Source organism: Amborella trichopoda, chromosome 8 (assembly GCF_054954075.1).
Source record: "Amborella trichopoda isolate Santa Cruz 75 chromosome 8, AtrichopodaSantaCruz75HAP2 v2.0, whole genome shotgun sequence".
Lineage (NCBI taxonomy): Eukaryota > Viridiplantae > Streptophyta > Magnoliopsida > Amborellales > Amborellaceae > Amborella > Amborella trichopoda.
The window spans coordinates 33868437-33883156 of NC_142343.1; the positions used below are offsets into that span (position 1 = coordinate 33868437).

Sequence of the window (14720 nt, forward strand, 5' to 3'; positions counted from 1 at the left end):
TCATAAGATATAGTCTTATGATATGATATCAATTGATATCATAATGAATACATATGATATCATAAGATATAGTAGTCTTATATCATATGATATCCTAAGAAATATGATATCATAAGATATGATATCATATGTAGTCATAAGATATGATATCAATTCATATGATATCAATTCATATAATATGTAGCATATCATTTGAATTGATATGATATCTTATGATATGATATGAATTGATATCATATCTTATGAATTCGTATGATATCTTATGATATGAGATCATTATGATATCATATGAATTGATATCATAAGATATGATATCATATCCTAATGAATATCATAAGAATATCATATGACAATCATATGATATGATATGATATGATATCATCATATCTTATCATATGATACCATGAATTCAACCTCTTTTTGCTTACCAGGTTTTCTATCTTCCATAAGCGGAACTAAGCACAAATAATAATAGAATTGAGCTACACACGAATAAATATCAACATAAGTACAATTAACATAAATAATGACAGAAGAGAACTTACATTTCACAAGTACATAAGCTTGCACAACACACTTGTAAACAACCTTATCTGCTCGAGAATATACTTAAGCACTCGTCAAACTCTCACACATTTACAGACTCAAAGAAGGAAAGCTGGATGGTTGGATACACCACCGGATATATGGACTAAGAGAGAGAGAGGGAACAGAGAGAGAAAATTTTAGAAAAGAGAAAAATACAAGCCAGAGGTAAACGCCAACTAAGCTCTTCAAAGCTGAAACTCCTCCGATAAAACTCTGTCTTCAATGAAGGGGGGTTCACCTCCTTTTATAGCCAAAGAACTTAAGCGGATTTGAAATCCATTTGAAATCCGCACCGACAATCTTGTTCAAAGATGTTTTTCTATTTTATTCGGTTTTTGTAGTTGCTACAGTAAAAGTAGTCGGTGGTGGCTATAGTAGATTTTGTCTTTTGCACTTTTGTCGGCTTTTGTAGTGGCTATAGTAAAAGTAATCGGTGGCTACAATAGATCTCTTTTGATTTGGGACACGTATCCTGGATATGGGTGGAGTCGTCCAGATCCCTCTATGAATTTTCTTTATTTTGAAGAAAATTTAATACATGCACAGTCATCGTCGTTCATTGGACTGTAATCTTCTTGTTTATCACTTTGGGTAGAGGTGGACATTTTCTCTACATTGTCTTCTATGACACTCTAGAACCTCCTTTTAAGCTCTTCTTTAGATAGTTTAGGGTTTTGTTGTTGTAATATTGCAATATATTTTGCTATCTCCATTTTTTCTTTTTGCGGTGAAACTGAAGGTATAAGTTTCATATTTATTCTATCTGGACTCATGGATTCATTTTTGTGATTGTCCCACCATTTGATATATTTGTCTTCTCAATTCGGGAATATAATCCCAACTGTCCATATCATCTTATGATATTTGATAATCCCATTTTAAAATCCACGGGACCTGATATAAAGTCATAAAATATATATGATAGTCTCTTTTAAGACTCTGACTATTATAATCAGAGAATTTTCTTTGTGAAATTTGTAGATCAGTTGAAAGAATTTGGCTTGATGATCCCCATATAGAGAACCAATTTTTAAACCAATTAGGAAACTCATTTAGCTCAGTTATTTTAAACTGAATATACCAATTGTGCGAACTTTTTACATTTTGGTAGGAAAAAACTTCATCCCATGCTTTTATATATTCGAAGTAATGGTAGGATTTGATTTTAAATCCTTTTGTATTAATGCTCATTGGTTTTAAAGGATCTTGTCCCCATTTTCTGTAAGAAATGACTTTTTTGATTTGGAATTTGGAGTATGCTATTTCTGTATCATTGTTTCGATAATGGTGTATTATGAATACCGAACCTGTTTCCATAAAATTATTTTCATACCATTCCCTGCATCTTTCGCCCATATTAAGATGCATATGTTGCCTTAGATATATACAGCTACTTCAGTCGAATTTTTCGACTAATGGTCATTTTCTATAATCAGCAAAGAAATATATGATGTTTTCAAATAAGTGGTTTTAGTACTTGAAGTTTGAGTACTTATTGGTATTTGTAAGGGAGATATCAATCTCATGTACTTGCTTTCTTATTAGGGCATTTGATGTTGATGGTGATGTCAGGGTTTTCTCTGGGCTAAGGATTATTTCCATTGATCGGTTTTGATGATTCCTTCTTCTGCCCTCCCTGCAAAAATTCTCGTGTTACAAAGTCAGGCAAATAATTAGTTTTACCATTAATATGTTCTATAGTAAATTTAAAAGGAGAGGGAATACATTGCCATCTTGCGAATATCTATTTTGACACTAGATTTTTTTACATCTTTCTGAAGAATATCTTTGGCTGATTTACAATCAGTTCATATAAGCAATGATTGGTTAAGCAGATCACTTTGAAATTTTGTTACAGCATGAACAACAGCAAGTATCTCTTTTTTTACTGTTGAATAATTTTGTTGGGTCGGGTTTTGGGTTTTAGAAGTAAACCGATCCAATTGTTCTTGTTTATTGATTCTTTGTTTTAATACCGCACCGAGTCCCTGTTCTGAAGTGTCTGTCTCTATAATTTTAAACGCTGCAGGACTGGATAGGGCTAGACATGGTAATTCTTTAGCTTTCATTTTAATTTTTCTGACTACCTTAGTATGTTCATCAGTCAATTCCGGATGATGCTTTTTCAATCTTTGGAATAAAGGTTTTGCATCCACGTCGGATCTTTATAGAAGACAGAAATATAATTTAAACATCCAAGGAATTTTTGTAATTCACTTTTTCCCGTAATCACATCTGAAAATTTAGATGCAAATTCTATTGCTCTATCAATGGGAATGATTCTTCTTTGAAAAATGTTGTGTCCTAAAAATCTTATTTTCGTTTGGAAAAGATTTATCTTTTTTGCATAAACTACTAAGCCAGCATTTTTTATGGCTTTTATAAATGTACTTAAATGTTTCCAATGTTGATAAACCGATTCTGAGAAAACAAGTACATCATCAATATAAAAAATTATAAATTTAGTATAAAAGAATTATTGAGAAAAATCTCATCACCCTGGAGTTGCTAAGCCTTTTATGTTGAAAAAGCCTCCAAAATAGAAAGAGGAGCTCCTAGGTTGGTTATAAATTATGAACCACTCAATAAAGTTTTGAGATGGATCAGATATCCGATCCCAAATATAATAGATCTTTTGGATAGATTGGCTAACACTTGTATTTTCTCAAAATTTGATCTCAAATCAGGTTATTGGCAAATCCATATTGTTGAAAAAGACAAATACAAAACTGCTTTTAATGTCCTATTTGGACAATTTGAATGGAACGTCATGCCGTTTGATTTAAAAAATGTACCATCAAAATTTCAAAATATCATGAATGAAATTTTTAATCCTCTTTTATAGATTTCTAGTAGCCTATTATTCATTTGAATAGGCCTTACTTTAGTAGGAATTTTTCCTTCACGAAAATCCGGTTCATAAAGAAGTTCAGCAATATGTTGTTTTCTATCCCAGAAAGCATTAGGGATATCAGTACACATATTTTTTTCAATATCTATTTTCAGAGATTTAATTCTATTTTGTATCTCTGGAAGAAGTAATTTTTCTTCTATATTTTTATATTTTATTTCTTCTTTTAGATGATGAAAAAAATTTTCTTTAAAATAAATCTTGTCCTTGATGTTATTAATCTCATGAATTCTAGGCTTATCAATAAAGATAAATTTAACCTTATGTCCTTCAATATTAGCCTCTATCCCTGTGTCATCAATTTTAATTGGATAGAGCATGTTTAAGAAAGGGGTTCCTAGAATAACAGGTTGACTTAAACATTTTACCATTATAAAAAGGAACCTGAAATAAGCACCATTATTGCATATTGCAGCATCTGATAATTTGTAATTAATAAGCATCTTACTACCATCGGCAATGTTTAGCACTTGGGTAGTTTTGCTAAAGTATTTTGTTGGAACTAACCCTTCATTAATGCAATTCAGGTCAGCTCCTGAATCTATCAGGGCAGTAGTTTGAAAACTGTATTCCTTTTGTACTAAAATTTTAATATTAGTAAATATTTTTCGGTTATTATTTTGCCTATTAGGTTTATAAACTTGCAATCCTGAACCTTTTCTAACACATTCATATTGGCTTTAGAGGCCTCTGATTCTTCCTTTGTTTAGGAATGGTATCTTCATCCTCGGGTGGTACAAGGATATTATATTCAGTTAGTAGATTATTGAATTCTAATTCTATGTCTGTGTTTTCATCATCTTCTTTGAGAGGTCTCTGGGTTAATTCTAAGATTTAAACCCTTGTTTTTAGAGTTATTAACTCGTTTCTTACTTCATTAATTTCATTTTTTAATTCAGAGATTGAAGGTTTTCTATCAACCCGGGTTCTGATTTGCACTCTTTTAAGGATATCATGAAAACTATAATCTTCTTTTGTTAGAACAAGAGAAGACCTTGTTTTTTCAGATGGAGCTTTAGACATGTTGATATATTGAACTAAGGCTTCTCTTTTAGCCTCTGGATCTGATATCTTATCAATAAGATCTATAATCAGATTTTCTTCTTGGTAAAGATGTTGATACTTAACCCATTCATTTCAATGATTGCCTTATAAAAATTACATTGGCAATCTTCTTCTTTTGGATCATTTTCATCACTAGGGTATGAATCAGAACTACTAATGATAATATCTTCATCATCATTAATTTCCCCAATTAACATTTCATTTTATGAATCAAAAGAATCAGAAGTTTCTTCTTTTATTTGAAGTATTTCAAATAATTGGGCTTTTATCCTATCTTCTATTTCTAGAGAGTTAATTTTCTTTGTAACTCTACATTTTTTTTTGTAATGGCCTACTTTGCCACAATTATAACAAACAGGAATTTTCTTTTTCCCTTATCTTTAAAGGATGGCTTATTTTGTAAAAATTTCTTGGAAAATTTTTCCCTTTCCTTTAAAGATTGTTTAAATTTTTGCTTTCTAAAACTTTCATGTTTTTCTTTACGAAAGCGTTTTGAAAGGGGTATGGTGTTATAACCAAACTGTTCATAAAAATCTCCTAACTCTTTTCTCCCCGTTATTATCTGTTTTTCTAATTGTCTTCGAAATTTTAGGTCTGTACATAAAGCCAGACCTTCACGGCCATGACTTTCCAAGTTTTTTTGCTCAGTATTTTATGCATGTGACTCAGTCACCAATGCAATTTCTTGTCCAGCAAAACAACAGGAATCAATCACCAATACAGAGTTTCACTGTTTTCATCGAAGTTTATAAATCTATATCTATCTTTAACAAAAGTGTGGGGAAAGTGGGACTCCTATATGAAGCCTTTCCTAAGACTCCAAATCTCTTGTTTCAAATTCACAGTACTTCTTTTTGAAACAAATATCTAAAATTTAACATCTAAAAAAGTTTGCCATAACATAATATTACAAATAGGGACTTTTTATTTTATTTTTAGTAGATTAATAGGAAAGAGGTCTCCTACCCAATGTAAGGATGTAACTCATGTTGTGGCACCCACCACCCTAACCAACTACGCCTTCAATTTATTTCTAAATTGGAACTTTTTAATAACATTGAAAATCCAATTAGTTTGAACTATGATTGCATTATCATGACATAAATTACTTTAAAACAATGTAAAAGAAAATAAAATTTATGAAATAAATATAATATTTTTTGTACATTATAGCTTCGTGCAACACCCACCCTAACCACTAGCTAGTTCTATTTAATTCTGAACTTTTATTTGCACTTGAGATTCCAAATTTTCCATTCATCTTCATTCTCAACGCTCTTTTCTTGTTGCCTTGTTTCTTTCCTTTTAGATCCATGCCATGTTTCATCTTTTATCTGCTATACTCGTCGTTATCCCCTCTCTTGCCAAGGGCTTAAAAAAACCCACACGATGCCACTAAAGCCAACCAAGGAAGAAACCATCGTATTTACTTCTTTGTTGGGTGAGTGAGTGGGGAGAGGGCCCCTACCTTGATAGGAATTGAGCCTAAGACATAGTATTGCAAATTGTCAAGTGCTAACCACTTAAGCCCGGGCTCTTATTTATTTATTTTTGGGTAAGTCCGGGCTCATATTTACTTCTCACACAAATGATGCAAGTTCTCCAATATGAACAGAGAGAACACTACAATTTGGAAGCAGGCATTGCAAGAGCACGTTGAATGAGGTCCTTCCTAAGCAGTTTGCCTGCAGGAGTTTTGGGTATTGAATTTGTGAACACTACCCTCCGAATCTTCTTGTAAGGAGCGACCTGTCCAAAAAGAAATGTTAACATCAAACATTAGAAGAAAGTAGAAAAGAGAGACTGCAAATAGAGGGAACTTAACCTATCCAATAAAGAATCGAAAAAAGAGAACTCAGCTGAACTTCTATTATTTTTGTGAAAAGACAGGGCACCCAGTCATATAAACAATGTTAAAGAAAAATCCCCATTGAGAAGGAAAAGAATTGGGACCTAGACAAAAACATAAGCACGTAATCACAAGTGATATCCGCAAGTTATGAACGAATACATAAAGGGATGTACACATTCACTGCATCTATGTTAAAAGGATACTGAAGCAAGTGTTAGCATTTATGTGGAGAGAAACACCAAAATTAAGTTTCGTGTTCAGGACACAAGAACCTGTACATCATCTTGAAGGAGTGATAGGAGGGACTTTAAGTTATTAAAAGCTTTTATAGTCATTTCAATGGAAATAATTTAGTAAAAGTGTATTCTAAAGTTTGATACACAATTATCATGTCCTTTGAGTTTCGACATATGCTGTAACCCTTGCCCATGTTACCCAACTTACACATGCTCAAATAAAGACATACAGGTAGAGTGTAATTCTTGATTAATCAGGGCTTACCCACACACGCATAGAGATCAAAAAGAACAAGAATGTAGGGGACCCAAAATCAATTAGCGAGTGTTAAGGTCAAGAAAAATGCCTGTTTTGCTATGAAGTCCATAACTTGCGCTTCACTAAGGGAACTCTGGGGCTTTCTAACCACAAATGCCATCGGTATTTGCCCAGCTTCCTCATCAGGATACCTGCCAATTCATCATCGTCATCATCATCATCACCATGAATAAAATACACATACACGGTATCCAGTAGCAGGCTTAAATGTGAGGTGCATTCGGAACAGCACTCTTTATTTTCTTTATTTTTCAGGAGAAAAACTAAAATGACCTCCAATGTGCAAACATTTTAGGGAGGGAATTGTCTCTCATTTTCCAAAATATAAAAAATAATGAGTCTTTCAAGGAGATGGGGTCCTTAACAAGGGTGTTCTAAATTTCCATATTATTTTAAAAAGGTAGAATAAAAATACAAATAGAAGCATGAAAGTACTACAAGAGAGGAAATTATTTTATATATAAAAATTTGCAAACCACCAGATTGAATATTTCGTAACTCTTCCAGGGCATTCACGGTCATTGCCTCCGTTAACATAGTATCTAAATAATCCCAACATGCATAAGAAGATTGTTCAATTTTGTGCAATTCTTTCCATCCCTATGTGTAGATAACCTAGTGTGGGTTCACAATCAATAATGTTGTCACTGTCTAGAGCAACTGTGTCGAAGAACATCATGCATTGATCGATGGTGAGAACCATATCGACTGAATTATAGGTGTCAATGCATATTACAATTCAATCAGGACTTCATGTATATATGTTTACCTGATTCTGATCAAGATTATCAGTCATTAAGGGTGAAATTCTTTCTCAAAAGATGAAAGAAGTATCAAGTATCTTTGATTCAATTCCTAGTACCAGAACAGATTGTGTCATTAGTTGGATAAGATAAGCTATTCCATTTATCTGGAAGAAAAGACGGTTACAAGTTATCCTGCAGTTCTTCTAATACAGAGGATTTCGAAGATTTTCTTGATTTTGTACATGCATGGGAGCATACAACGTTCCATATGCTTTGCACATAAATACACCTCTTTTCTTAAGTGGAATATTATAAAAGAAAAATATAAAATAAATATTTCAAGGGGTACAATATGTAGGAATTTATATAAGGGAAAGAAATACATGCAAGGGCTAAATTTCAATGATAATATATAGTAATGCAAAGAAGTACATACAAGGGATAAATTTCAACGATAATACAAACATATAGTAATGCCTCTCTAAAATTTGTTTTGAGAAGGGGGAGTATTTAGCATTTTAAAAAAAGAATAGTACTAATTTCATATTAAAGGAAATTAAGGAGAAGCTAAATTTATTTTAAAAATGTTAACAAAGATATGTATCGCAACCTGTTCATAAAATGACTAAGGGCACCTCTTTCATATAATTACAGCCATGTCATGCAAAGGCTAGAACATCGGGGACATATCTTATATTCATTACGAGTGTAGTTTTAGGTACTCAGACATGCCATCCATCAGCTGTAATTATCAACAGATGGTGTAGACGAATAGATGCCCCGCTTTTAATCCATACTTTCTGGCAGCAGAACAACTTATCTCCCCTGCCCATTGACAAATACAAATGGTGGATGATTGATCAAAACACCAAACATTCAACTCATAGAGATGGTCCCTAGAAAGTTTTGGATACATATATTGTTTTATTCTATTTTGAATCCAAACTTTCCTCTCAAAATAAGGTGATACAATATAAATTTTCCCTCTCACATCAGAGACTAGATTTGTTTTTGCAAATTTTGTTTGTTTATGAGATTTGAGTGGTCATTTGTTTCTTATATGGAAGCAGAATGGAGGAAAGGGATTGGATTGGATTGGATTGGATTTAAGAGGATATATGTTTTTACAAAATCTATTTTGAGAGGTACTACTGTACTTGTATATACATACATACCGGAAAATAGATGCTGGATATACGTTAGGTTCTCTTCATTGTAACCCCTATCTTAAGGGAAAAAATAAGCACACCTATAAGGAAGGACAGAGAAAGGAAGTTCTGCACTTACGGAACTACAGCAGCATTTGCAATTTCCGGGTGAGAAAGTAGTATGTCTTCTAAGTCTGCAGGGGCAACCTGCATGCATGGGTTGAATAAGGCATCAAGAGAGAGAGAGAGAGAGAGAGCATCTAGCAAGTAATATTACTTGGTATGCTTTGTATTTGATCAACTCCTTCAGCCTATCAACCACGAAGAGGTGGCCTTCATTGTCTATATAGCAGAGATCTCCCGTCTTTAGCCATCCCTCTGAATCCAATACAGAATTTGTTGCTTCTTCATTACCTATGTAACCTGCATTATATTATTCTTACCTCGGCTCAAACCTACGATGTACCATTATTGTTTTCTTGGCTACATCAATGCACCAATACTTGATAACAGGTTTCCTAATTGTCTTAAAAAACAGGCCTAAATTCATAGAAAAAATTATGTCATTCCCAGCTCACTGACCAAATTATGGGGTATACCAGTCTTCAATTTAAACACTTCACATGTCTTAGAGAAAAGTTGGGAGCAAAAGGAAATTTTGAGGGGTCCCATGAAAATTGAATAGAATATGCAATAAAATTTGAAAAACTCAAATAAGAGAGGTAAAGCAGAATTTGAATATAATTTTGGCCTGGATTGACCAGTTAGGGACAAAACTAGCAAGCTAAATAAATTTAATAAAGCAGTTATAATGAAAAGAGTGGATTCCAATTTGCAATAGCTGATCTCAGACAAAAACCAAAAGTTTTGTCAAAATTCAGCTGAGTGACAACAAAATAAGTGTAGTACATTGAATGTAAACCATTTAGAATCAGCTGAAATTCATCCAAATTTAAATCTTAAGCTAAAATTGATCCTCGCACTTGGTCTAATTTACAAAATTCATGAAAATTCAGCTGAATTTGAAGCATAGAAGGTCTAAATAGCCACAATTGCCTGAATGTCTTTTGAAACTTCATCAAGGATTCAGTAAACTTCCCTCAAATACCTCATTTGGTGCTTGACTCAAGCCAACAATCCCAGGTAGATTAAGATGAAACATTGGAATTCCACCAATTTTACTTCAAATTCAGCTAAATTCCAAATCATGATCTAAGTAACCAAAAAGGAGAGAGATGATCACCTTTCATGATAGTGGCTCCTCTGACCCACAACTCTCCTTTGTGACATGGAGGTAAGCGTTGCAGTGTGTTTGGGTCTACAATCCTGGCTTCAGAGCCTCCTGATAATCGACCACATGACCCATATCGCATGCATTCTTCGGGAGTCACAGTCCGAAATATTCCTCCAGCTTCTGTCATTCCAAATCCCTGCAAAAACAACCACTTAAAGTGTTTTTGTTCTTTTCTCTTCTCAAAACTCATATCCCCATCAGAACAACAACGGCTAGTTTTGCTTTTCTTTTTTTTGAATATGTAAGCTCGGCTTTGAACCTTGAATGTGCTGTACTTTCATGTATTTATTTTTGGGTGTGGTTTCTATTAGGTTGCAACCTTAAACAATCCAATTATGCACACCTCCAAATTTTAGCACCTCTAAAATTTATCATAACATGTATTTTTGGTGTAAAAAATTCTTAGGATTATCAGAAAATCTATTTTCACATCTACTTATAAAATTTTAAACTCTAAAAATGATTAAAATCAAGTAGATCTATAACCATATGAAAATGTTGAAAATGGACGATCTAGATAATGTGCAGCAAGATGCACTATTATGGAACTCAATTTTTTTTTTTTTTTTATATTCATACATATGGATGTCGGGATGATCAATTAGATGGTTTTTAACATTAAAACAACCTTTTTTGATGTGCATCTTTAATTTTACATTTTGAGGTTGCAACCTTATATAAACTTTTTCCTTTATTTTTTTCTTCTCAAAATCTATATCCCCGCCAAAACAATAACTGCTACTTACCCTGTTCTTTTTTTGTGTGTGACATGGGCTTTGAAATTGGAATGCGTCAGGCTGTTAGCATTTTTTAAGTGAAATATTAAAAAGTGGATTATCAAAATAACCCATATACAAATTAAATCCAAAATATGGTGATTTTAAAAAACAAGATATATCTCATCAATATTTGGGTTTTTCAACCCAAATCATGGAATCAGTGTACCGTGACTCGCACGACTCCACATATCTCTGAGTTTGGTCGTAACTTGAGGATATTAAAACTTTCAAAAAATTCTAAATTTTTTAAAAAACGTTGGATTATTTCATAATCTCTTTGTTTATGATTTGGGTGCATTTGCAAAGATTGGCGAGTGTTATATTTTGCTATAATCATTATTTTTATATTTTTCTCTCTGTTTTTTGAATTTTTTTTGAAATTTTAAATATTAAAATAATAAAATCAAGTAGATTTATAAACATTTGAAAATCTTGAAAGTAGATGGTTCAAATAATTTTTTATCCAATGTATTATTTTTAGGACTTGACATTTTTTTCTCTTCATATCCAAGTCTTGAGATCTCCATAAGTGTTGAGGTTGGTTTTCTAATTTCAAATCACATTTTTTTAGATAATTTTTTAGGGGCACTTTATTTCAATAGTATAAGATGAACACCTTATATAAACTTTTTTTTTTATTTTATATAAAATTTCTATTTTTGAAAGGGTTATATTAGGGTGCTCATTTCGTAGAGCATTTTATAATTAGGACGCAGTTCGCATGTGGCCAAGCCCGCGTACAAATGTGGGCTTGGCAATAAATATATTTTTAAAATATAATTTGATCTTAATTTTTAGAGAATATATAATATTTGACATGGAGATCATGAATATGAAAAGAAAAATAAATTTTGAAAACTAAAAATAATAATTATATTAAGAAAACCTTCGAACCGTTAGTTACAATTGGTTTTAGATGGACCACCTATTTGCATTCATCTTTAAGATGGATACTTTATACCTCTGGATGTATATTGTACAATGTACAAATACGGTTCAGCCCGTATGAAATAATTGTTCTTATAATTGTATTCAATAAATTTTGAACAATAATATCCCTTTGTTTTGTAATACAATATTTTTTTTTTTACTAAAAGCCATTTTGGTCATTCAAAGAGATGTGACGTCATCCACATAGACAGTGGAGTATTATATACCATTAGTGTAGCCATGTCACGCCTCTTTTATTGACCAAAAAAACTTCTTTTACTAAAAAAAATATTGTATTATAAAATAAAGATATATAAATATACAAAATTTATTTAGTACAATTATAAAATTGTGTTGGCACCCTTACCTAACCCTTTTTAAATGTGTATTTCTAAAAGTAGGGTAAATGTGAAACTGTAAAAGTAGGGTTGATTTATGGCCAAAACGTTTTTGTAGAAAAAAATAAAAAATAAAAAATAAAACTATGTGGAGGCCTTGCACTCTGGAGGCACATCAACTATCCATTGATAATGAGATAGACGGCAAAGAGAGGACTGTGCATAACTTTACTGAATAAAAAAAATATTGTGTATAACTAGAGCCGGCAACAGTTCGGGCCTGGCGTAATAGAGCTGGCCTTGCCCTGGCCTGGACCGGGCCAAAGGGCAAAGTACAGGACCAAGCAGGGCAGGGCAGGGCTGGGCTGGGCTGACCAGCCGTCGGACTATGTTGGCCAGGACCTGGCCGATCCTCAGGCCACATTTTGTAGCTCATGCCCTCCCTTTTCAACGCCGGCCCGATTAGGCGGGCCACCAGGAGATCACCCCCACTATAATAACCTTTATAGGGCAGTGATTTCACGCAACAGTTGAGCTACTATTTACCTGGGCAACAATGACCCATGGAAACCTCCTTTTAAACCTCGTGATCATCTCCTTTCCAAGCGGCGCGCCGCCGATGATCACCGCCTCCAAACTACCCAAATCAAAACCTTCGGCCTCCTCACCTGTACTCATCGCTGCCAAAACGAGCGGCGCCGCCACCAAATGCGTGACCCTCCACTCCTCCACCGCCCTGCACACAAACCTCACCTCAAACCTTCCTTCACCCGTCAGAACCACCGTCTCCCCAAACGCCAACCCCTTCAAGCAAACGGCGAAACCGTAGACGTGAAATAACGGCACCGTAATGAATGAGCACGTCCTCTTCTCGATCCTCAATGACAATAGCTCCGCCAGCATTGCAGTGTAATTTCTTTGTGTCCAAATAACGCCCTTGACTCGGCCCGTCGTGCCAGAGGAGTAGAGGATCGATGCAGGATCATCTGGATCGATGGTGACCCTTTCCGGGCTCGATCTCGGCGATTCAATGAGTCGGCGGAATTCGAGCGAATCGATCGAGATGACTCGGTTTTGGGCTGGGATTTTGTGAGCTGCTGAGGAGTGAGCGAAAATGAGGGCTGGTTTAGATATTTGGATTTGGTGCTCTATCTCAGACTTGGTGTTTATTGGGTTGGAAGGGGAGACAATGGCTCCTAGAGAGAGAGAGGAGAGAGAGATTATGGGGATATAGATTGAAGATGGAGAGAGAATGAAGACGCCATCACCTTTTTGGATGGCAAACTCGGATTGAAGAGAGAAAGAGAGAGAGGAGACCATTGATCGGAGATCGCCATAGGAGATGAGGGACTTGGCGGAGACGTCGACGAGGGCGGGGGAGGAGGGAGGCGGGTTGGGGATGAGAGAGAAAATGTATGATGTGAGGTCGAGAGGAGTGAGATTGGGCGTGGGCCGGAGGCTGTAGAATGTGCCCTTGTCTCTGCAGAACCCGCTCTTTGGGTCGATGCATGAGGGGCGAGGACCCATCTCTCTCTCTCTCCACTGAACTCCCTCTCTCTCACTAACATATTACTCCATTTAATGACTACATAATCATTATGATAATCAATTCATAAGATATGATATCATATTTATAAGATATGATATCAATTCATAAAACTATGACTAATAATCATGTAGTCATAAGACTACATAAAACAAAAAAATTTCAATTGCTGTGATATTTTTTGTTTTTCAAGCCATATACTATACAAAACCTTTTATAAATTTCACACGCAATAAAACATTGCTCTTATATTTTTTGTTTTTCAAGCAATGTACCATATAAAACCTATCATAAATTCTAAACTCAATAAGGCATTGCTGCCATATTTTTTGTTTTTCAAGTCATATATCATACAAAAACCTGTCATAAATTTCAAATGCAATAAAGCACTGCTCCTATATTTTTTGTTTTACAAGCCATATATCATACAAAACCGTGCCATAAATTTCAATAACAATAAAGCACTGCTCCCATATTTTTTGTCATAAATTCCAAAAGCAATAAAGCACTACCGCCATATTTTTTTTTTTTCAAGCCATGTATCATACAAAATCTGCCATAAATTCTAAACGAAACACCGTGTAGTATTACAAATAATTAAAATATTCACCTCCCTACCTTTTAACCTCTTCTACCACCACCAATTATATGGACATGCATGTAATAACCATGAAACACGGTAAATTCATCAGAGGTAGTGCAAGCATCGTATGCTGATTTGGAAACATCTAGTGAAATATGAAGTCCTCCATCAATCGGTGTCTTCAAATATAAGACCATTAGTAAGTAATACAAGCATGTATAGAAGTACCACAATACTTAAGAAAGGTAAAGTTATGAATAAATGGACATAATAGGAAATATTATTTACCTACATTGTCAACAACCAAATAAGCATAAGAATTTCAAAGTAAATAAATTTCTTACCATTACTCATCATTTTCCCATTCTCACATGACTCATCCATG

The 14720-nt window shown here is 34.0% G+C and overlaps 1 protein-coding gene across 4 annotated transcripts; it reads right to left on the reverse strand.

Moving 5' to 3' along the window:
- Positions 1-5960: 5960 nt before the first annotated feature.
- LOC148781036 (4-coumarate--CoA ligase-like 9) lies at positions 5961-13758 on the reverse strand. Of its 4 annotated transcripts, none has more exons than XM_088873900.1 (7): positions 12753-13758; positions 10109-10295; positions 9143-9279; positions 9005-9072; positions 8450-8542; positions 7000-7102; positions 5961-6313 (listed from the first exon to the last, which is right to left on the reverse strand). In XM_088873900.1, the coding sequence occupies exons 1-7, from the start codon at positions 13731-13733 to the stop codon at positions 6188-6190; spliced, it is 1695 nt and encodes a 564-aa protein (XP_088730026.1). In that variant the 5' UTR covers positions 13734-13758; the 3' UTR covers positions 5961-6187. The 4 variants fall into 4 exon arrangements, with proteins under 4 accessions (XP_088730026.1, XP_088730025.1, XP_088730028.1 ...); XM_088873899.1 differs by having other exon boundaries at positions 9143-9288; XM_088873902.1 differs by lacking the exon at positions 8450-8542.
- Between the last annotated feature and the right edge of the window lie 962 nt (positions 13759-14720).